The following is a 25,461-nucleotide window of genomic DNA, read 5'->3' as shown; positions in this document are numbered from 1 at the left end:
TGGGTTCAAGCAATTCTCCTGCCTCAGCCTTCCGAATAACTGGGATTACAGGTGCGCACCACCACGCCTGGCTAATGAAATACTTATTTTTAAAGAACTCACATTTTCCCTTAAAATCATGAACAAGAAAGACAAGGATGTCCCAGCTAGCCACTTCTATTCAAAATTCTACTGAAGGTTCTAGTCAGGACAATCAGGCAAGAAAATAAAAAGCATCCAGATTGGAAATGATGTAATACTATATTTGCAGATGACATGATTTTCTATATATAAAAAGTCTTACCAAAAAAAATTATTAGAAATCATGAGTCCAGGCCGGGTATAGTGGCTCCCGCCTGTAATTCCAGCACTTTGGGAAGCTGAGGCGGGTGAATCACAAAGTCAGGAGTTCGAGACCAGCCTGGTCAACATGGTGAAACCCTGTCTCTACTAAAAATACAAAAAATTAGTTGAGCGTAGTGGCAGGTGCCTATAATCCCAGCTACTCGGGAGGCTGAGGCAGGAGAATCACTTGAACCCGGGAGGCAGAGTGCAGCAGTGAGCCGAGATTGTACCACTGCACTCCAGCCTGGGCGAAAGAGCAAGACTCCATCATGATAGATCAACATACAAAAATCAATTGTATTTCTATACTCTAGCAATGAGCAATCTGAAAATAAAATTAAGAAAACTATTCCATTTGCGATAGCGTAAAAAGAATAAATACTTAGGAATACTTTTAACAAAATAAATATAGGACTATATATTGCAAGTTACAAAACATTGTTGAAAGAAATTAAAAGGTCCTAAATAAATAGATATTTTGTGTTAATGGACTGAAAGACTTAATACTGTTAAAAAGGCAATACTTCTCAAATTGATCTACAGATTCAGCACAATTGCTATAAAATCCTATCTGGTTTATTTACAGAAACCGAAAGGCTGATCTTAAAAATCATAGGGAAATGCAACAGATCCCAAACAGCCAATACAATCTTAAAACCCAACAAAGTAGGAAGGCTCACACTTCCCAATTTCAAGACTTATTACAAAGCTACAGTTATTCAGACAGTGTGGTCCTGGCATAAAGACAGGTGGTATGGTTTGGCTCTGCGTCCCCACCCAAATCTCATGTGGAATTGTACCCCTCATATGTCAGGGGGAAGGGTCTAGTGGGAGCGGATTGGATCACAAGGGCATACTCCCCCTTGCTGTTCACATGATAGTGAGTGAGTTCTCACAAGATCTGATGGTTTAAAAGTGCATGGCACTTTCCCCTTCACTCTTTCTCTTTCTTTCCTGAGAAGACGGTGCTTGCTTCTCCTTCGCCTTCTCCCATTATAAGTTTCCTGAGGCCTCCCAGTCATGCTTCCTGTTAAGCCTGCAGAACTAGGAGTTAATTAAACCTCATTTCTTCATAAATTACCCAGTCTCAGGTAGTTCTTTGTAGCAGTGTGAAAACGAGCTAACATAACAAACATATAGACGGAGTAGGATTTAGAGCCCAGAAATAAACCCCTTGCTGTGAGTCAGCTGATTTTTGAAAATGGTGCTGACAATTCAACGGTAAAAGCACAGTATTTTCCACAAATGGTGCTGGGACAATAGGATAGCCACATGCAAAAAAAATGAAGTTGGAACTCCTTCCTCATACCACACACAAAAATTAACACAAGATGGAAAGAAGACCTAAATATAAAAGCTAAAAGTATAAAACACATAGAAGAAAATACAGGAGTAAATTTTCATGACTTTAGGTTAGGTGAAGTCTTGGCTACAACACTAAAAGCATAAGCAACAAAAGAAAAAAACAAATAAATTGAAATTTTCTCAAAATTAAAAACTTCTGTGCTTCAAAGGACACCGTCAAGAGGTAAACTGACCACCCACAGAATAGAAAACATTTGCCAATTATAGAGTTGACAAAGATCTAATATTCAGAATATATAAAGAATGCTTACAACTTAACAATAAAGGCAACACTATTTAAAAATGGGTAAAGGATTTGAATAGTAATCTCTCCAAAGAAGATGCACAAAAGCCCAATTAGCAAATGAAAAAATGCTCAACATCACCAGTTTTTTGGGGAATGCAAATCAAAACCACAATGAGATACCACTTTACACCCACTAGGATGGCTGTAATGAAAAAGACAGACAATAGCAAGTACTGGCGAGGACATGGAGAAATTGGAATGTACTGCTGCTCGGAATGTAAAATGGTGCAGCTGCTGTGGAAGAGCCTGGCAGCTCCTCAAAAACAGTTACCATATGACCTGGCAATTTCACTCTTCAGCATAAATCCAAAAGAAATGAAAACATATGTCTACACAAAGTCTTATATATGAATGTTCATAGCAACATCATTCATAATAGCCAAGAAGTGGAAACAGCCTAAATATCCATCAACTGGTAAAAGGATAAAGCCGTGACCAACTGGCACCAAAAAAGAATGATTCTATTTACTGATGTACACCCATGAAAATCCATGAAGCTATGATAATCAAAGAAGAGAAAGCTGTTTGTTACCATCTGGCACAGCTATCGAACAACTCTCTACTTTAAAAGTTAAAAAAAAAAATTTAGAAGCCTCATTAGTAATTAAAAGGAAAGAACTAAGCATTTAGCCTGTCTTTCTAGTAGAGCTGTATGTCAGTACAGAGCAACAGGCACAGATGATGAGAGGAAAGTTCTATTTTACAGATATTAACAGATATGTTATAATGTTAATTTGGCTATCTAGCAAAATGTTAACATGTTTTTTAAAAATGCCTATTTATTTAGAGATAGGAGGTCAAGATTTCTGAACTGTATTTTAAAATACTTGAGCATAAAAAAAGCAAACTACCTTTTTAAAAAATCAAGTTGTGCAGAACATCTACATAATGTTAAAAGACACAAGTTTTAAGGAAACAACAGACTTGCCATTAAGGTAAAAAAAGATCCAGTAGACCTTGATGACTAGAACTGTTTCAATCTAAACTAATTCAATGTCTCTCTTCTCTTCAGTGAGTCCAATAAAATCATTTGGTTTTGAAATGCCCAACAACGAAACGATCATAATATTACAAATGTTCCTTGTTTTCAAGTCTTAGAATAATTTACAAAGCAGACAAGACTCAATTACAGTTAACGTAACAAACTAAATATCAAACACTTATACTGTAACAATAACTAAACAACTCAAAAAGAAAGAAAGACTGGGTGAAAGTTATGTTAAATTTGTCTTTCATAATGAGGAGTAAATAGATCTTACTTAAAGTTCATTAAATAAGGCCAGGCACAGTGGCTCAACCCTGTAATCCCCACACTTTGAGAGGCCAAGGCAGGAGGATGGTTCAAGACCAGCTTAGGCAACATAGTGAGACCCTGTCTCTACAAATAAATAAATAAGATTAAATAAGGAACATATTATTTGACATTAAAATGGTAATCATAGAAAATCCAAAACACGAACTGTTAACAGTAGTTAATCTCTGAGGAATCCAAGGGAAGAATTTCACTCTTCTCCATCTCCTCAATTTCTTGCAGGCTATGTACATGTTCTATTTTTACAATTTAGGAAACTATTTGCTTATGATTTTCCCTGACAACATTCTCACCAATAGAGGAGGAAATGACCTTTTTCTAATCCCTCTACATTTCCCTTCTTCCTGAATCTTTATGTATGCTGTAATGTCATAAGGTTACAAGTGAGAGAGGTCAGCTCAGGTATCTTATTCTCTAGTCTGATATAGATTGTCTTTGTACAGACAGACAGTCTTCATACTGGGAGCTAGTGTGGTGGTATAGAATGAGCACTGGACTGTGAGTCCAAATACTAATTTTTGTTTGTTTTTTGAGACTGAGTCTCACTTTGTCACCCAGGCTGGAATGCAGCAGTGCAATCTCTAGTTGCAGCTACCCTGGAAACTGAGGCAGGAGAATTGCTTGAGCCCAGGAGTTCCAAGGTTATAGTATGCTATAATGCTATGATTGCGCCTGTGAATAGCCACTGCACCCCAGCCTGGGCAACATAGTGAGACCTCTCTCTTAAAAATAAAAACTCAAATTTCCTATACTAAAACGTTGAATTACATAATAATTTTAAACATTTAAAAGATCAAATTCTTAATATTCTGCCACATGCTATTTTTACTAACATATATTTAGAAATCTTTCATTAGTATATGCACACAGCTACCTCACTTCTTTTGTCAGCTGTATAGCATTCCACTGTACAAATGTATTACAATTCATTTAACCAGTCCCTCTATAAAGAACGCTTTTACGGCAGGGCGCGGTGGCTCAAGCCTGTAATCCCAGCACTTTGGGAGGCCGACATGGGCGGATCACGAGGTCAGGAGATCAAGACCATCCTAGCTAACCCAGTGAAACCCCGTCTCTACTAAAAAATACAAAAAACTAACTGGGCGAGGTGGCGGGCGCCTGTAGTCCCAGCTACTCAGAGGCTGAGGCAGGAGAATGGCGTAAACCTGGGAGGTGGAGCTTGCAGTGAGCTGAGATCAGGCCACTGCACTCCAGCCCGGGCGACAGAGCGAGACTCCGTCTCAAAAAAAAAAAAAAAAAAGAATGCTTTTACTAACTCATGCAACATATAATTACACTGAGTGCCTATTAGAGCAGGTCTGTTCTGGGCATTGGAGATACAGAAGTGAACAAAGCAAAGTCCTTGATCTGATGGAGCTTACATTCCAGCGGGGGGAAGTCAGAAAAAGTCTATCATAGTACGTCAGCTGGTATAAGACTAAGGAGAAAAACAACTCAGGGCCTAGGAGCTCAATAACAGGTGGGGCGGGTGGGGAGAAGTTGCTATTTTATAGTGTGGCCAGGGTAGGCCTCTCTAATAGGGTAAATATAAGCAGAAACCAGAGGGAACTGAGAGAGCGGGGCACGCTGATATATGGGTGAAGAATGTTAGGGCAAAGGCAACAGCCAACGCTAAGGCCCCGAGGTGAGAGCATCACTGAGAGAGAGAGTATTTGAGAAAACTAGTGTGCATGGAATCTGATGAGAAAGGGAGATAGTAGTAAAACATGTCAGGGTGGAGGAAAACAAACCATGCAGGGCCACTTTAAGGACTTTTCGACAGGGGAGTGGCATGACTGGACTTATGTTTCAACACAATCACTCTGCTTTGCTGAAAACAAATTAAAAGAAAACAAAGGTCAAAGCAAAGGGTCCAGTTATCTCAGTGGGAGACAATGGTTTAAGTTGGAGTGGCAGTAGTGAAGAGAATTAGAAGTGGTAAAATTCTGAACATATGCCGAACGCAGTGGCTCATGTCTGTAATCCCAGCACTTTGGGAAGCCAAGGCGGGTGGATCACCTGAGAGTAGGAATTCGAGACCAGCCTGGCCAACATGGCAAAACTCTGTCTCTACTAAAAATATAAAAATCAGCCAGGCGTGGTAGCAGACACCTGTACTCCCAGCTACTTGGGAGGCTGGGGTGGGGAAATCGCTTGAGCCCAAGAGGTGGAGGTTGTAATGAGCTGAGATTGCACCACTGCACTCCAGCCAGAGTGAGACCCTGTCTCAAAAAAAAAAAAAAAAAAAAAAAAGAGAGAGAGAGGGATGTTAAGAAGAAAATGAAGGTAGACAAACGAGTCTGAAGACAGAGCCCTGGAACACTCTAATGTTCAGAGATAGAGGATGTGAGGAAAAATCAAGAATGGAAGCCAAGTGAAGACCATATGCTTAGAGAAGAAAGAAGTGATCAACAGTCGCTGATGAATTACATCAGATGAGGTCTGATGCGAAGGTCGTATTCTCTGAAATACTGGAAAGGAAACGGCTTCCAGATTTTTTGCAATGATAAACAATACCTCAATAAATATCTTTGTGTAATTTTATGGGAATGGAATTTCTGGACCCAAGGATATGTAAACTTAACATTGAGATACATTACCAAGTGGTCCATACGACTTCAACAATTTACAGACAGAATAAAACTGAATGTATTCTAAACTATCACCTACACCAAGAACTATCAAATTTATTAATCCTTGCCAATTTGCTAGGTCAAAAATGTTATCTTGTTTTATTTTGCACTTCTCTATGGCCAAAATTGAGCATTATTTCATGTTATTAGCCACTTACCTTCTTTTCAAAAACAGTCTTTACCTACTTTTCTATGAATCTGCTTTCCTTTGCTGATTTACACTTGTATATTAATACTAACCCTTTTACTATTTTCTTTCCTTATACTACTAAGCTTATATGCTGGCTGGTACTGCTAAGAAGCAAAGAGAAACAGAACTGTACCAGAGCATTTAGACTTCTGGTTTTCATACTGTTTCCATGTTCCTTCTGCATACATGACCATTTTGTTACTCGTCTCTGCCACCTCTTTGCATGTGAGAACAATGTGGCTACAGCATCTGCTACCCCTCTGATAGCAGAGTGTGTCAGCTGATAGGAGCAGGAGGTCCTTCACGTGCATCCACCACAAGCCTGCATAACCATATTTTTTACAAGATAGAAAGGGGAACAAGTTCTTGCTGACCAAATCTTGTGTATTTAACTATGTGCTCACTACACGGTGGGCACTCAGTATTTGTGGAGTAAACAAAGGGAACGCCTCTCAAGTGATAAAGAGGTCGTTTTATTGCCTTAAAAATGACCAAAAGATAAATAACTCCCTGATTATCCAAGGTTATTCCTGGAAAAGTAAGATCCAAGATAAAGATTTAACAAAGGCTGGGCACGGTGGCTCACGCCTGTAATGCCAGCACTTTGGGAGGCTGAGGCAGATGGATCATGAGGTCAGGAGATCGAGAACATCCTGGCTAACATGGTGAAACCCCATCTCTACTAAAAATACAAAAAATCAGCTGGTCGTGCTGGCGGGTGCCTGTAGTCCTAGCTACTCAGGAGGCTGAGGCAGGAGAATGGCATGAACCCGGGAGGCGGAGCTTGCAGTGAGCCGAGATCATGCCACCGCACTCCAGGCCAGGCGACAGAGCCAGACTCTGTCTCAAAACAAAAAACAAAACAAAACAAAAAAGCGAAGATTTAACAAAAGTAAGTGAATGATAAACATTAACAATTTCGAAATGTGTGAATGACACATACATTCTCTAAAACAACACTACAGCGTACTGCATTCTCAAAGAAACTATTCCATACTGCTATCAGTCCTTCTTACAATATTATATGGGTCAATTATCCCATTTTTAAAGTATGTATATTTCCTTCGTCACCTGGGGATAGGACTATACTGTCTTCACACAAGAAGTTTCCCCATTCCTTTGATGATTAAGATCAAAACACTTCTAATATTAAACACTGAAATAAAAGTGAGCTCTACATACATTTAAGTAAGATTAATAAAAACAAGTAAGATAATGATTTATCTGTTTATTCCAGTGGGTGGTGAATAGCCAGAGCTATCCCAAGCAGCACAGGGTGCAAGCAGAAACCAGACCTGGACAGGAAGCCATTCTGTTGCACACACACACCCACAGTCACTCAGACTGGGACTCTGTAGACACACCAATGAACCTAACGTGCACATCTCTGGGATACGGGAGGAAACCAGAGTGCCCTGAGAAAACTCGTGCAGACACAGGGAAAACATGCAAACTCCACAAAGACAGTGGCATCAGCTCACAGTGTCTAATTAACACTATCACGAAACGATGCTGAATGAAATGATGTTATTCAAGGAGTGTTGTATCTCTTTCTTAAGGTAAAGCTATCATAACTATAAGAAAACATTCCAAATCATGCATGATAGCTTCCTATCTGGTTAAGTGTTTTATTATTTGTATTTCCTTTCCTTACCCACCATTTTCAGCACCTTTTTGAACACAGCTGGTGTAGTGTGGATTGAAGACTTATAGATACCATAGGGCAAATAAACAGGAAACTTAGATTATAACTGGACAAAATGAACTGGTAACAGGGACAAAATGTGGATAAGTCGTGACTTAGTTCTGAAAGATGCTCCTGAAAGTAGAATAGGAATAGGGCGACGGGGCTTTCTGTTACTCTGGTACTCTTGGCAACAAACAGGTAACCCAGTAGGGCCCAGAAACCAGGAAAAATAACATTTGGTTCAAACTGCATTCACAGTGCCTTATGAAATGAGGTCAAACTTTCATAATACTCAAATTCTTGTTCTTCAAAGATGGAGAAAGAAGTAAGCTGAAAGGAGCAAACAGGTAGCCAAATATTTCTGAGAAAGCTAACTGTATCAATACTCTGAAGGGGTAAGAAAGCAAGTGTGTACATAGCCCAAATACTACACAGGGCAAATGACCAGTAACCTTGCTGTGAGAATGCCTGCCTACATACTAAAACTGTACTGACTTGAGTATTAACTTACATAGATGATGGCTGAAACTTGGAGATTCTATTTTTAATTATATCTTGGTTACTAATGGAATTTGATCTGTATTTTCTTCTCTGTCAATCTAAGATGATGCTTTCCTTCCTTTCCATTGTGGGTTCAGGCATTGACAAAGCAGTCTCCCTCAGGAGTTTGAACGAACGGAGACTGGGAAAAACACAACACATTTAGAAGTGATGTAGAATTAGGGATGTTTGGGAATGATGATAAGGGGAGATCACATTTTTTAAAAAAGTATTAGAAATGCCCTTGTCTCTCTATCAAAATAATTAATCCAACTTCATCAAGGAGCGCTAGGGCAATGGCAAGGATCTGAATTAACTTAGGCTTTGTACTCACTGAAACAAAAGTGAAGCAGAGGCCAGCTCCCCTTTGTGCCAGCTGCTCTGTGTCAAGCCGAGGTTTTGCTAGCATCACTGACATGAGGGTTGGCAGAGCAGACTGCTCCTCCGTTGCCTCCTTTGCAGCACTGCCATCTAAACCATAGAGGGGCTGTTCTACTCGTCGCTGGAAAACAGTAAAGAAACACACAAATAACATGAAAAAGATAATCTGATACTGCTCAAACATGTAACAGGTTAAAAACAGTTATCAAATATAAGATGAATGATTTTTTTAAAAAAGGCCTCTCTAAAAATAATTATGGAGAGCACAGCAACATTATCATTGTATTATAACCTATCTAAAAATGTGACTATCTTACTCAAATTCTTTGACATTATATTTTAATGGTTCTATATTTATGAGAGTCTGAATTTACATGTTACTTTGTAGAATTCTACAAATCCACTTCATAATGCCCTCAACCCTACAGAGGAAATATTATTTCTATCCTGTAGGTAAATGAAAATTAAGACACTGTCCCGAGACTTTTCTTCTCTTTTCTTTTTTTTTTTTTTTGAGATGGAGTTTCATTCTTGTTGCCCAGGCTGGAGTGCAGTGGCATGGTCTCTGCTCTCACTGCAATCTCTACCTCCTGGGTTCAAGCAATTCTCCTGTCTCAGCCTCCCAAGTAGCTGGGATTACAGGTGCCACCACGTCTGGCTAATTTTTTTGTATTTTTAGTACAGACAGGGTTTCACCACGTTGGCCAGGCTGGTCTCAAACTTCTGACCTCAGGTGATCCGCCCGCCTCAGCCTCCCAAAGTGCTGGGATTACAGGCATGAGCCACCGTGCCTGGCCTGTTCCGTGACTTTATAGGTAAAGCTTATTTCACTCTCAATTCTATTCTCACTATACTATATTCAGATGCAAAAATCTAAAATAAATACAAGCAAAACAAGTTCCACAGTATACTAAAAGGATAATACACCACAATTACGCATAATTTACTTCAGAAACCTAAAAATGATTAGACATTAGCAAATCTACTAATGTAATTCATTACATTAACTTTAGGGAGGGATAAATTAAGATTCTTCCTGTTGGATACCAAAAAGGATACACACACTGTTAGGCAACTCTTAAAAGACTAGAATTGGCTGGGCACAGTGGCTCATGCCTATAATCCCAGCACTTTGGGAGGCTAAGGCAGGCGGATCACTTGAGGTCAGGAGTTCAAGACCAGCCTGGCCAACATGGTGAAACCCATCTCTACTAAAAATACAAAAATTAGCTGGGCATGGTGGTGGGCACCTATAATGCAAGATACTCGGGAGGCTAAGGCAGAAGAATCGCTTATACCCAGGAGGCGGAAGTTGCAGTGAGCCCAGATGGTGCCACTACACTCCAGCCTGGGTAACAGAGCATGCCTCCATCTCAAAAAAAAGAAAAGACTGGAATTATCCACTTTTAATGCAATGAAGAGTATGTTTTTCAAAAATCAACATAAAATATCATAATTAATGGTGCTAACACTGGAGACCTTTTCATTAAAGCTAGAAAACAAAAGTAACATATTCTCATATTAAACGTAATAAAAGTTTTAGCCAATGTAAAAAAGAAAAAAATATGAGGTAAAAATATTAGAAATCAAAGATTTTTAGTGTCATTTTTGGATGATATAACTATTCACAAAGGAAACCAACCAAATCAATGGAAAAATTACTATAACAATTAAAAGGAGTTCAGTAAGACGGCCAAATACAAAATAAATACACTAAAATCGATAGCTTCCCCAACTGATTTTAATCAGAGCATGTAACAGAAGGAAAAGCAGATTCAAAGTAGCAAACAAAAATCTGTAAAATACTTGAAAGCAAACTTAAGAAACATGCAGAACACTTATGAAGAAAAACTATACAGCTTCACAGATGAATATTAAAAATGATCTAAATTAAATGGTAATATGTTCCTGGGTTCAGATTCTACAAATATCAAATTTCTCTAAAACCCAAGTTTAAGGTTTTAATTTTGTTTTTGGCCTTTTTCTCTTCCAAGGGATAGTCTTATGGTGGTACAGTAGTCATCTAGGTTCTCTCTCATGCTTTCTCGGGCAGTTGTTTTTGTGGGATTTCACAATAAATTCTAAGGTTCACTTAAAAAAAAATCATAATCAGCCACATAATTTTTCAGAAAGAGTATCAGGGAAACTTGATCAGATATCGAAACATACTACAATGTTACATTAACTAAAACAGTATCATACAGATACAGAAGCAGACAGATTGACCAGCGGCACAGAATACAGAATTCAGAAACAGATCTATATAATATGGATACATAATTTGTGATTAATGTGCATTTCATATCAGTGGGAACTTATTAAAAAGATGGTAGGACATTTGCGCAGACATTAGAAAAAAAGAGAAAAGTAGATTCCTACCTTTCATAACATATAAAAATTACAAGAAGAAAAAATAAACAAATGCTTTTAGAATTTTCTAGTTGTAAAAGACTTTTAAAACATGACATTAAAAATATAAACCATGGGCGGGGCACAGTGGCTCATGCCTGTAATCCCAGCACTTTGGGAGGCCAAGGTAGGCAAATTACTTGAGGTCAGGAGTTTAAGACTAGCCTGACCAACGTGGCAAAACCCTATCTCTACTAAAAATACAAAAATTAGCTGGGCATGGTGGCACGTGCCTGTAGTGCCAGTTACTTGGGAGGCTGAGGCATGAGAATCACTGGAACCCGGGAGGCAGAGGCTGCACTGAGCCAAGATCACACCACTGCACTCCAGCCTGGGCAACACAGCAAGACCCTGTCTCAAAAGAAAAAAAAAAATACACACATACACACACACACACCATATAGGCATACACCATATGGGAACATCTAGGAATAAGAAAAATCCCATAAGTCATAAAGGAAAAACACTGATAAATTTAACTACTTCAATTTTTTTACACCTGAATGGTAAAAGTCAACATAAAAAGAAAAGATTACAAACAAGCAAAAGTATTTACAATATAACAAATCAATAATATAAATAATTTATTAAATCTTAACAAATAACGCTTTACCTATCAGTAAAACAAAAACCAAAAACACACAAATATTTCAAAAGAGACATATGCAAAGGACCTGAACAAGCATTAAAAGAGAAATCCAAAAGGCCATTAAACATCGGATGTTTAATATATATAACTAATGAACAAATGCAAGTTAAAACAAGGTATTTTTCTTTATGCAAAGGTTACAATGATAAAATTCAGTATTAGCAGGGTGTGAAAAAATTGGTACTCTCAAACTGCTAATAACCTTCTAGCAATTTATGTGATGACATTTTTAAATGATCATATTCTGACTTGGGAATTACAATTAGGGGATTTATCTGGGAAAAATTCGTAAGTTAAGAAGTATGTATAAGGACGTTCATTACACTATTTATAGAATACAAATGTTTACAAGATATTGGTTAAAGAAAGTAATACAATGGAAATAAGAAAACCTATTATATAAACATACACGTATATCTCAAAAAGTCTAGAAATATTTGCCCACCATACTCTCTAATAACAGTTCTTTTGGAGGGAACTTTTCTATTTCACCATTTCTGAATAGTTGAACTTTCATAATCCGCATGAATAAAGGAAATAATTTTCCTTAATCAGGAATAGTTCTTTAATGTTTTCATGTCAAAAAATAAAAGTAAAATGATCCTGACAAAGAAATTTAGTTTTGGAATCTATGAGTAGAGTCCTCCTCATGATCAACACTCCTACCCCACCAAATGTAACAGTTTAAACTCAGGCTCCAGAACACCTGTGATACCCATTGATGACAACATTCTCACTGCATGGGAGAATGAGCTGCAACAGTAAAATTAAACCTTCTGCCATATATTCAATAAATACCTGCCAAGGATTGAAAGATTTAAAAACATTTATGTAAATATCCTATGTAGGCTAGGCTAGAGCCTTTCCTGTTTGAACCAACCTCTCCCTGGGCGGGGGGGTAGCTATACAGATAGGATAAAATATGGGCGAACAATAACAACAAAAACCATTAAAAGCACTGAAGACTTGATTAAATATTAGGGATCTGCCAGGGCAAAATCTAAGGGAAATTAGGAACATCAGACAGGTAAAAGAAACACCAAAGCCACATATGACCTAAGGGCTCCTGCAGATCTTGAATTTCCATTTTCAGGGCAACATGGTATCAAGCAGATAGTCACAGATCAAAGCCCAGCCCACCCAAGGGAGAGGGTTCAATAGGAAACCCTTCCCACTTCAAGCTGGGCCTCCAAAGAGCTACCTACATTCTCAAGGAAAGGGTAAACCAGAAGAAAAATTACCCCCACCCTCAGATGGCTGCAAGGAAGTTGCCTTGGCAGTGTAAGAGTTGGGGGTTCTCTTGAGAAATGTTGACACAATCCAAATCAATATTTCCCAGTAGCTGAAATAAAGCAAACAAAATAAGTAAACTACACAAAATATAAGCTATAAATGCACTAAAGTGGTATATAAAAGAGGTAAAATCTCTAGGTACTTGGAAGAAGCAAATAAAAATTTTCCCTGGAGTAATACATCTTCATTCATCCTAGATCTTAAAGAAACCCCCCAAAAATTTTTCAAGAACAATGAGGAGTACACAGTTAAAAAACAAAGCATAAAAGAAATAAAGCCAAGAACAACAACTAAGAAAAACAAGAGACACCAGAAACAGATTCATAAAAGCTTCAGATGCTAGAATTATCAAACAGATTATAAAATAATTGTGTCTACCATATTTTAAAAAATAAAAGACAGGCTTGAAAATATCTGCAGAAAATATAATTCTTTTTCTTCAAAAGGCAGTAACCAATTCAATAGGGCTAACAGCAAATTAGAAACAATAAAACAGGATCTGGGAACTGAAAGGCAAGAAGAAATTACCCATGATGGAGTATATAAAGACAAGAAGAACAAAAATACAAAAAAAGAAGTCAAAAGGCATGGTAATAAAATTAGAAAGTATAATGTATGGTTAATTAGAATTTCATAAGAGAAAGAAAAGAAGAACAAATCAGAGAAAATATTCAAAGAGACAATGGCTAATTATTCAGAACTAATGAAAGACACTAACCCGCAAATTCCAGAAGTCCAAGAAATCACAAGCCAGAGAAATGAAATGACACATCATCGTAAAACTACAGTTAACAACTTTTAAAGCAGTCAGGGGGAAAAAAGCAGATACCTTCAAACAAACAACAGGCAAATGACAGCTGATTTCTTAATAGTAACAATGGAGGGTTAGAACATGGTAATGAATTACTGCTCAATTGTGTTAAAAGAAAAAAAAAGCGAACCTAAAAACATACACAGCCAAAAATACCTTTCAGGGATAAGAGCAAAATAAAGTTATTTCAGTAAACAAAAACCTAGAGAGTTAATCCCTAGCAGATATATTCTAGAAGAATACTAATGGAATACTTAGGCAGAAGGAAAGTGACCCCAGGTGGAAGGTGTAGGATGCAAAAAGGAAAGAAGTACAAAGAGGTAAATACACAGATAAACCTAAACGAACACTGATAGCATTAAACAATATTTTATGAGACCAAAAAAAGGCAAAATAAAAACATATACCACTACCACCAAATCAGTAGCAGAGTAAACAGTTAGTGTTCTGAGGACATGATTTTATTTGGTAGAGGATAAAGATACAACTGACTTCGAATTTTGGCATGTGGTAATTTATTTTTTTGGGGGGGGGGTTATTTGAAACAGTGTCTCACTTTATGCTCCAGGATGGAGTGCAGTAGTGTGATCATGGCTCACTCCAGCCTCGACCTCCTAAGCTCAAGGAATCCTCCCACCTCAGCCACCTGAGTGGCTGGGACTATAAGGTGCATGCCACCATGCCCGGCTAATTTTTAAGTTTTCTTTGTTTGTTTGTTTCTGAGATGGAGTCTCACACTGTCACCAGGGCTAGAGTGCAGTGGTGCGATCTCGGTTCACTGCAAGCTCTACCTCCCGGGTTCAAGAGATTCTTCTGCCTCAGCCTTCTGAGTGGCTGGGATTACAAGCACCTGCCACCAAGCCCAGCTAAGTTTTTGTATTTTTAGTAGAGGTATGGGTTCATCATGTTGGCCAGGCTGGTCTCGAACTCCTGACCTCATGATTTGCCTGCCTTGTAGAGACAGGGGTCTCACTATATTGCTTAGGCTGGTCTCGAACTCCTGAGCTGGAGTAATCCTCCCACGTTGGTTCCCAGGTCTCCCAAAGTGCAAGGATTACACGCGTGAGCCACCATGCCTGGCCGTAAGTGGTACTTTCTAAGAGAAACACCAAAGACAGCCTAGCTACTAGTAGAGGAGGAAAATAGAAAATGACTTAAAAAAAAAAAATTCAATCTAAATGAAGGCAAGAAATTAAAGAAAAAGGAACAGAGAACAGCCAGGATAAATAAAAAACACATTAAATGATGATGTATCTAAACTTAATAGAGTGGTAATTATAATGAATGTAAATAGGATAATAGAAAAATTTTAGACTTAAGAGAAAAAAATCTAATTACATGGTATTTGCCAAAGAAAGAAAACATAATAATGCAAAGTTGACAGTATTAAGACAGTATTTCCATTAGTATATAACTAATGGAAATAGTTATACCTCACAATGGTTTGGATATATTAAACATCAGATAAACCACATTTAAAGCAAAGGGCTTCAGCCAGGCTTGGGGGCTCACACCTGTAATCCCAATACTTTGGGAGGCCGAGGCAGGCGGACCACTTGATGCCAGGAGTTCCAGACCAGCCTGGCCAACATGGAGAAACTCCAACTAAAAATACAAAAAGGTTATCTGGGCATGGTGACACATGCCTGTAATCCCAGGTACTTGGGAGGCTGAGGCACAAGAATCACTTGAACCCAGGAGGCGGAGGTTGTAGTGAGCTGAGATTGTGCACTGCACTCCAGCCGAGGCAACAGAGCGAGAACTTATCTCAAAAATAAAAATTAAAATTAAAAAATTAAGCAAAGAGCTTTAAAGAGATGAAGAGAATCATAATACATATAACAAAATTTAATATAAATATAAGAAACAGACAACTTCCACAATCACAGCAAGATATACGAATATACACATCGCTCTTAATAATTGATAGAACAGCCAAAAATAAAAATACGTAAGATTTAAACACTGAGTTTACTTACTGGCAAAACTAAACTATTTTGTTTATGGATTCATACATGGCTAGTTTAAACTACATGAAAATGAAAATGATTACCACAAAAACTAGCCGAGTGATCACTTCTAGGGTAGTGGGAGTTATGATCAGGGAACCGCATGTAGGTTTCCAGCTGCTGGAAATAGTTTACCTCCCTATGTAACAATTACACAGAGTTAACTTTATAGTGATTTTCTGGGAGCTTTTTTTGTGAAGGACCAGATAGAAATATATTAGGTTTTGCAGGCCACGTCAGTCTCTGTCACATATCCTTCATTTCTAAAACCTTTTAAACATCTAAAAATCATTCCGAGCTTGCCAGGTGTGGTGGCTCACGCTTGTAACTCTAGCACTTTGGGAGGCCAAGGCGGGTGGATTACTTGAGGTCAGGAGTTTGAGGCCAGCCTGGCCAACATGGCGAAACCTCATCTCTAGTAAAAATACAAAAATTAGCCGGGCATAGTGGTGCACGGCTGTAATCCCAGTTACTCAGGAGGCTGAGGCAGGAGAATCGCTTGAACCCAGGAGGCTGAGGTTGCAGTGAGCCAACACTGCGCCACTGCACTCTAGCCTGGGAGATAGAGTGAGACTCTGTCTCCAAAAATAAAATAAATTAAAATGAAATAAATTTTAAACAATAAAAATCATCCTAGCTAGCCAGCTGTGACCTGTCTTTTGCCAACTCCTGTATAAAAACTTCCATGTTTTACATACTTTTTGTATTTTTTATATTTAACACAAATACAAAATAATCTTTTACAGGAAAAAAGGTGAAAATAATTTTTTATCCATCTATTCTTCCCTGTCAGCACAATTTTGAACACCTATTGTGTCCCAAGCACTGTTTTGGATGCTGGAGACTGAAAATGAAATATTATTGCTTACATGTCAAGTGGGGGAAATTAGTTTAAAAATTACACCTTTATGTAACAAGAGACAGCAGTAAACAAAGCAAAGCAAAATCTCCTTTCTTATGAGATTAACATTCTAGGCCGGGTGCAGTGGCTCACGCCTGTAATCCCAGCACTTTGGGAGGCCAAGGTGGGCAAATCACGAGATCAAGACATCAAGACCATCCCGACCAAGATGGTGAAACCCCGCCTCTACTAAAAATACAAAAAATTAGCTGGGCGCGGTGGCACATGCCTGTAGTCCCAGCTACTCAGGAGGCTGAGACAGGAGAATTGCTTGAAACCAGAAGGCAGAGGTTGCAGTGAGCCAAGATCGCACCATGGCACTCCAGCCTGGGCAACAAGAGCGAAACTCCGTCTCAAAAAAAAAAAAAAATTATAGGGGGAAGATGGGCAATTAACTAATTATATAGTTGAAAATTAAAATATATAAATTATTAAATGAAAATTAAACTTATAACACACCAATGACAATAAATGACCTACAAAATACACAATGAAATGGATAAACCTCACAAAAGTAACATGCAACAAAAGGAGCCAGATACAAAAGTATACACTGAATGTCTTTTATGCAAGATACAAAAAAAAATCCATCTGTGTTGTTAGAGGTCAGGCTAGTGGCTATCCACAGCGGCAGGGAGGGGGTAACTGAAAGGGAACTCAGGGGGACTTCTGCAGCACTGGTAATATTTCTTGTGCTTGTAGAGTTTGTGAAAATTCATGTGAACTGTAGACTTACAATGTGTACTCCTCTGTATGTATAAATATGAATCAACAAAAAATTTAAGTATATATTAAAATGTATGGGTGTGTCAGGTACCAATAACTTAGAATTAAAATAAAGTACAGTTAGGAACAAAGTGACAAGGTATGAGGGACTGCTATTTTAGAGAAGCTGGCTAAGGGAGACCGCTCGGCTAAGGTCATTTTTGAGCAACAACCTGATGAAGAGATTGCTGATATCTGAGAAAAGAATGTTCCTGGAAGAGGGAATAAATAGCAAGTACAAAGACTCTGAAGCAAAAGCGTTCTTCACAGAGCTCAAGGAGGCCAGTGTGGCTGCAGTGGCATGAAGGAGAGGGAGAATGGCTGCAGATGTCAGAATCGGGTGGATGGTGGGGAGCACAGATCACGCAAGAGCTTTTAGGTCACATAAAGACTTCAGTCTAGGAAGTGTTGAGCAGAGGAGTGCTAGGATGTGTCTGAACATTTTAACACTTGCTCGGGCTATTACATTCAGACTAGGTGAAACAAGGGCAAAAACAGGGAGACTACTTTGAAAGCTAATACAGTGAACTGGAAAAATAGAAAAGTGGTCATATTCTAATACATTTTAAAGGAAAACCAGGATTTTCTGATGGATTACATTTGGGGCATGAGGTTGTGACCTGAAAAACCAGATGGTGTAATCTGTCATTTACCAGGACAAGGCAGATTACAGGAAGAGCCGTTCAATGTTATTGTTATGGTAGGGAAGGGAAAGCAAGAGTTCCTTTTTGGACATGCTCAAGCAGTACAAGTGGAAATGTCAAGTAGACAGCTGGATACATAATTATTGGGGAGACCAGACCGATGTGAAGGGCTAGCAAGTTCATTCATCCCAAAGGCAGATGGATGTGGGTACTGATGCAAGGAGCTTGGCAAATCTGCGGTAGGAGCATGTGGAAATACTCTTCTGATCGTTTCTATTTTCTCAGTAACATAAAAAAGGAAGGCCATCAGTTAGTAGAAGAATTGCTGGAGATTTGCAGGAGATGACAAAAACAGGACATATTCATGGAGGAAAGGGAACTAAGTAGAAATACAGTAAGACTGGCAGGCAGTGAGAGGTACACATGAGGCCAGTGCTCATGACCTGAAGATCAGTCAGTCACTTTGGTGTGTGTGTTTTCCTCCAACCATGCTGAGTAGCCTAGAGGCAAGCAAGGAAAAGGTGGAGGATTAAGCTTTGGTTCCTATTTTAACACCTCATCTATACCCAGATTTGCATGATGATGAGGCTCAGCCACATTCATATAGCTGGCAAAAATGTCTACAGCTTATTGCGTTCATCTCTTTTGTCTTCAGGTAAGATTCAACCTAAACTGACACATGAGAGATGAGTGGTCACACCATTAAAAACCAAATGAAAAGGGGATTTCAGGAAGAAAAGAGTGATAAACGACATTGAGAAATTCTATAAAACGTATCTGCCCCAAATAGATAATCTGCAATCCCATTTAATGTCTGTTAGACTTTAACTGGTTTGAAACTTAAGAAAAACAGAGACACAGGCCTCTTCAACAGTTATCTAACAAACCTCAACCTGCTCAAATTGGATCTATCATCAAACATTTCTAACATTTTAAACTATGGCAAGGATGGTCTGACACAATGGCTAATGCCTGTAATCTCAACACTTTGGGAGGTGGAGGCGGGCAGATCACATGATCTCAGGAGTTTGAGACCAGCCTGGGCAACATGGTGAAACCACGCCTCTACAAAAAAATAAAAAAATTCGCCGGGCGTAGTGGTACATGCCTGTAGTGTGAGCTACTCAGGAGGATGAGTTGGGAGAATTACTTGAGCCCAGGAGGCAGAGGTTGCAGTGAGTCATGATCGCGACATTGCACTCTAGCCTGGATGACAAAGCGGGACTGTCTCAAAAAAAAGAAAAGAAAATTATATATATATGGCAAGGATGACACAGTAATAGCCAAAACTTCTTAGTTGTTTTCATAAGTTTAACTTATGTTTTCATAAGTGCTTTAATAATTACAATAATCCTAATGAATGAAAGTTTTTATGAGACAGTAGAGGGGGAGGAAGTACATTTTAAAATACTTTAACAATACAGAAGCCTAAATCGCTTAGGAAATGAGTACTATTACACAACTCTACCAAGGCAAAGAAAAACAACTTTCCTAAAAATTAGTGATCTAAAATAAAAACTTCTGTCCCAGAGACCCTGTCTCCCAAGATCCCACCTGAGGCAATACCTAAGGCATTAGGGGATAGAGCACACTCTTGAGTAAGAAGTCTTAAACAGTATCAACAAATAATGCGAAGACACTGGAGCAAATAAACATACTCCTACATTGGCTTACTGAGGAATTCTCAACCTCGGCACCACTGATATTTTGGACCAGGTAATTTTTTTTTGCAAGGAGGCTGTCCTAACATTACAGAATGTTTACCAGCATCCCTGACTTCTGCCCAGTAGATGCCTATAGCGTCATCCCCATACCTCTGAGCTGTGACAACCAATAATGACTCCAGTTATTGACAAATGTCCCTGAGGGGCAAAACTGCCACCAACTGAGAACCACTAACTTAGGTATGTTTTTAAGACCTTCAGATCTCTCTTACAGGCTGGAAACAAACCTATCACAAATCTGTATAGCATTAGTTTTTCTAGTACATTACTAAGTAAGCTCTGGAGAAAACTCAATTATGCCAGAAGCTGGTCAAATTTTAAAATTAAAAAAACCCTCCAGGAACATACAAATTTGGCAAGGGAAAAAACCTAATGTTTCGATTGGAATCAATTCTTTGATAGACTACTGAGCTGTAGGATTAGAGGTAATTTATTATGTAGAGATAATAGGATTGGCTCTTCTGTAAAAAGCTAATTTACTGATACAGATTTGAATCTAAGTAAGGGATTCATAGGTAAAACTATGAACTTTTCTCCCTAATGCTTCATTCCCTGTGGGTAATTAATGAAAGAGAAACTTTGCTTGAGTGTTTCTGGGCATCTTGTCTCCTACAACAGGTTTCAAATTTCTCCAGGTGAATGCTTACCGGTAAGGGATTGGATAAGGAATGTTGCGGTGAGGATCGTGCAACTGGTGGAACACTTCTGCCAGGGCTGGTTCCTGGCCCGCTTCCCCCAGCAAACTGGCCAACAGGGAAAAACGGATATGAATAATTCAAAACAGTACTATGCTTCAGGTAAGGAGAGTAAAAGATTAATACACAAACAGATCTTAATTATATGGCCCCTTTAAGTTAATACATCTTACTCTAGAGAGAAAATGCCACACAAGTCAAATTCTGCTAACTTTTTAATCAGATTTTTAAGAAGGAGCTCCAGCAGAAATATACCAAGATATAAAGAAAACACGGCTAGAAAGCTGAAGGTATACATGATTTTGAAAGGACATGAGAGAAGAATGTTTTCCCTTCTTGTCTCAAAATACACGAAGCAGAAATGCAGTGGTGCAGTGGATGTTAGTGTCTTTAGTAACCACTAATGATGGGTCAGGGAACTCACTACATGTTCCACTGGACTAAAGGGAGGAGGACAAAAGAAGAGTCCGAGTCATTCCACCTCAATCTTTGTAAGACACAAAACCTCGTCTGGCCAAGAGAAAAATCACCTCATTTGTGAATTCTTATATCATCACAGACAAGACACATAATAAATTTAAATTTAGGAAGGCAGCAGCAGTTTTCTCTTATTGAGAGATGGGGCAGCATTAACTGATGAAGATGGGGAGAAAGGAAAGAAGAGTACAGTAAAGGCAAAACATTACTTTCTTTCTTTCTTTTTTTTGGGGTGGGGGGAGACAGGGTCTCACCGTCACCCAGGCTGCAGTGCAGATCATGGCTCACTGCAGCCTCGACTTCTCAGGCTCAAGTGATCCTCCCACCTCAGCCTCCCAGGTAGCCAGGACTACAGGTGTGTGCCACCACACCTGGCTAATTTTTTCTATTTTTTTGTAGAGACAGGGTTTCCCCATGTTGCCCAGATTGGTCTCGAACTCCTGGGTTCCAGCAATCCTCCCATCTCGGCCTCCCAAAGTGCTGGGATTACAAGCATAAGCCACCTCGCCTGGCCAAAATATTACTTTCTAAAGCCTCAAATAAACACAAGGATTTAGGTTTTTTTTAAAAATCACTACAGAGTTTGGTTTTTTGTTTGTTTGATTTTTTTGGTTGTTTTTTCAAAAAATGTAACTTACCTCAAAGTAATCACTAATTTTATGTCCCCTAGGAGTGCCTTTCCCTGAAAATGAAACCAAAGTAAATACAGTTTTTCCAATACACATATAAACCATCATTCACTAAAATGTACTATACATTCAGTAACTACATACATTGCTATAAACCCAAGCGTCACCTTTACTTGTAACAAATGAGCCAAAATACCTTAGCCTAAGAACAGACTATTTCCTCCATAAAATAAAGGACTGAACAAGCAGTGAAAGGAAGAATTTTTCACAGCTTTAAGATTCAGTAATTTTTCTTGTCACTTTGGGAGAATTTTGCTCCCAAAGACAAAATGAATTATCTGCAGATTTTAAAAGATAAGAAGGATGCAACAAGACTGGGCTTTCTATTCCTTAGAATGGGAGAAAAAAAAAGCCAAGCCATTTTTTCTTTCTTTGATTATATAAAGATATTTGGCATTATAACCATCATGTTTACAGATTTATCCCAGTGGGTTCCAATATTCAACTAAACAACTGCCTTGGAAGAGCAGTAGGCAGAAAGGACAGTAATGTAAATGAAGCTGTTCCAGCTGGCTGTCATTAACACATCACTGATCTAACACAAGTCAGAGTTAAAACTCTGACATAACCTCTTTTTTTGTACAATATATGCTTGGTGTAAAGAAAAACCTGTGGTTAAGAAGACTGTTAGCTTACAACAGGGAAAACAAAGAGTCCCCGAAGAACTAACACTCTTTTGTCAGGTGTATATCAAATGGCAAGTCTGTAATAAACCGTCTGATATTCCCTTAAGATACACAAACCGCTTTTATCAGGAATCCCTGTGTACAAACTAATTATTTAGTTTGAGTTAGAAAATTCTATCTAAGTACATTAGAATTGAGTACTTTTGTTGATACGAAATTATTACTACCTTGGCTAGTTTCATATGGTTCAGCTTTTCTTTTCCGATTTCGCTGGTCATTCTGCTTTTTCTCGGGAGTCTGTTAAAAACCATATACGTCACAATTAGCATTTTGGTAAATTTTTCACATAAGGAAAACAGCGAGTATACACAAAATACATGAACAGATATAACTGGTCTAGACAAGTCCTGAATCACTGTCTTCCTCTTAAAACTGAGTATGATAAAGAGTATTATGGTCTAGAACCAAACCATCCACACAATTTTTGTCAAACTGCTTAAAATATCAGAGCTTCAGTTTATTCATCTGTAAATCAGACGTACTACAAAACTTTCATAAGATATTTAATAGAGCACAATGTAGGACAAATGTCCACCACATGTTAAGTTCTCAGAAAACTGCTGTTACAGTACTTCTACTTTAAATCCAATCTTTTTTCCAAAAAGGAGAGATCTGCAAAGTGCAAAATAGGTGGCTACAGACTTACACTTAGATCCATCTACAGGCAGCTAGGTTATATGCCTTAAAAAAAAACACACACAAAAAAACTTGTGCATGAGGGCTGTGAAAAGCTAAGCAAATGAACAAAAAATCTTGACCAGGCACTGTGGCTCATGCCTGTAATTCCAGCACTTTGAAGGCTGAGGTGGGAGGATGGCTTGAGTTCCAGACCAGTCTGGGCAACACAGCGAGACCCCGTCTCTATAAAAATATTTTAAAAAATTAGCCAGGCATGGTGGCACCTAGCTACTCAGGAGGCTGAGACAGGAGGACTGCTTGAGTTCAGGAGTGTCAGGTTACAATGAGCTATGATTGCCCCACTGCACCCCGGCCTGCATGACAGAGTGAGGCCATGTCTTGAAAAAAGTTGTAAAAATAAAATCAGTCAATCAATTTTATTTTCCATTTAAACAGGAACAATATTGCAAATTTCTATCCTTTATTGATGGCAACTAAGCAAAAATTTTAAAATATGTAAGACCCACACATGATTATAATAATAAAAACTCATGAGGGCCACACCATAGCTGTACATATGCAAAGAGCACACAACTCAAAGCGGAGCAATTGACACAGAGTCTAACAGCACCCAAGGAGTTAATTAAGCAGTGTTATCTTTTCTCTGAGATGGGGGTCTCACTCTGTCACCCAGGCTGGAGTGCAGTGGAGCCATCACAGCTCACTGCAGCCTCATCCTCCCAGGCACAAACAATCCTGCCACCTTAGCCTCCAAGTAGCTGGGGCCACAGGTGTCCACCACCACACCCTGCTAAGTTTTTTTGTAGAAATGAGTTCTTACTATGTTGCCCAGGCTGGTCTCGAACTCCCAGCCTCAAGCAATCTGCCCACCTCGGCCTCCCGAAGTGCTGGGATTACAGCCTTGAGTCACCAAGCCTCGCCCAAAAGTGGAAGTATGAAAAGTCTTGCCATGAACATAGCTTCTTACCTCTACTTCTTTATCACTCAAGGATCCCACGCTACACAAGCTCTGGTTGGAAGACTCACTATTAAGTGGTCCCTGAAAGAAAAAAATAATAATAAATAAATTTTAATTTAAGAGGATAGCAAAACTGAAGAAGAAGAAGCCTGATGGGTTTTTTTTGTTTTGTTTTGTTTTGAGACGGAGTTTCACTCTTGTCACCTAGGCTGGAGTGCAATGGCATGATCTTGGCTCGCTGCAACCTCTGTCTCCTGGGTTCAAGTAATTCTCCCACCTCAGCCTCCCAAGTAGCTGGGATTACAGGTGCCCACCACCACATCCAGCTAATTTTTGTATTTTTAGTAGAGATGGGGTTTCACCATGTTGGCCAGGCTGGTCTCAAACTCCTGACCTCAGGTGATCAGCCTGTCTCAATCTCCCAAAGTGGTGGGATTACAGGCATGAGCCACCACACCGGGCCAAAGCCTGATGATTCTGATGTCTAACTCAGGTCAAAGAAGGCAAAAGTTAACTGCATCAACTTCAAGCCAACCTGAATAGAACTCAACTGCGGTGCTGTACCCTCCATATTAAAATTATCTACCATTACTTTCATTATTTTACAAACTCTGTACTCATGTGCAGATTTTCTCTTCTATAGTACTTCCACATGTACCGAATTGTTTATGGAAAATAAACATGAGAAATCAACTCTCTTGGCCTCTTATAACACAAAAGAACAGTACCTGAAAGTTGAGATGTTAAGGGGTATATTAAGAGTTCCTTATGAAGCATGGTCAAAGCTCATATGAAGGAAATGTTTTTCTAAGCTAAGCCTTATGGAGGCATGAATGCTAGCTCAAAAAAAGTTTACAGGAGACTGACACTGAGAATAACAGTGTAAGGAAGCTCCACTACCTGCTCCTCAGTGGAAGCAGCGAAAATTATCAAATAACAAGCACTCAAAGTCTCTGAGTCCTAAAGGCAAACAGGAAACGAAGAAACAGGCTGAGCATGGTGGCTCATGCCTATAATCCAAGCATTTTGGGAGGCTGTAGTGGGGAGATCACTTGAGGTCAGAAGTTTGAGACCAGGCTGGCCAACATGGTGAAACCCCATCGTTACTAAAAATATAAAAATTGGCCAGGCATGGTGGCTCACACCTGTAATCTCAGCACTTGGGGAGGCCAAGGCAGGTGGATCACCTAAGGTCAGTTCAAGACCAGCCTGGTCAGCATGGTGCAACCCCATCTCTACTAAAAATACATAAATTGGCCAGGCCATGGTGGCGGGCACCCGTAATCCCAGCTACTCAGGAGGCTGAGGCAGGAGAATTGCTTGAACCCAGGAGGTGGAGGCTGCAGTGAGCCAAGATCATACCACTGCACTCCAGCCTGGGTGACAAGAGCAAG

General features: G+C 39.0%; 1 protein-coding gene across 3 annotated transcripts in view; it reads right to left on the bottom strand.

Moving 5' to 3' along the window:
• TLK2 (tousled-like kinase 2) overlaps window positions 1–25,461 on the bottom strand; it is a 148,383-nt gene that overhangs the window by 75,125 nt on the left and 47,797 nt on the right. For 2 of the 3 annotated variants that reach the window (XM_011947910.1, XM_011947911.1), the window contains 5 exons: window positions 24,077–24,148; window positions 22,638–22,707; window positions 21,734–21,777; window positions 20,571–20,666; window positions 8,672–8,839 (listed from right to left, as the gene is read on the bottom strand). In XM_011947910.1, coding sequence (XP_011803300.1) covers window positions 8,672–8,839; window positions 20,571–20,666; window positions 21,734–21,777; window positions 22,638–22,707; window positions 24,077–24,148 — 450 coding nt within the window. The remainder of the gene's footprint in view (window positions 1–8,671; window positions 8,840–20,570; window positions 20,667–21,733; window positions 21,778–22,637; window positions 22,708–24,076; window positions 24,149–25,461) is intronic. The other variant, XM_011947912.1, reaches the window with a different exon arrangement.

The sequence above is a fragment of the Colobus angolensis genome, unplaced genomic scaffold (assembly GCF_000951035.1).
Source record: "Colobus angolensis palliatus isolate OR3802 unplaced genomic scaffold, Cang.pa_1.0 Scaffold271, whole genome shotgun sequence".
In the NCBI taxonomy this organism is placed as follows: Eukaryota; Metazoa; Chordata; class Mammalia; order Primates; family Cercopithecidae; genus Colobus; species Colobus angolensis.
The sequence above is the reverse complement of the archived record's forward strand: the minus strand, read 5'-3'. Positions and strand labels throughout refer to the sequence as shown.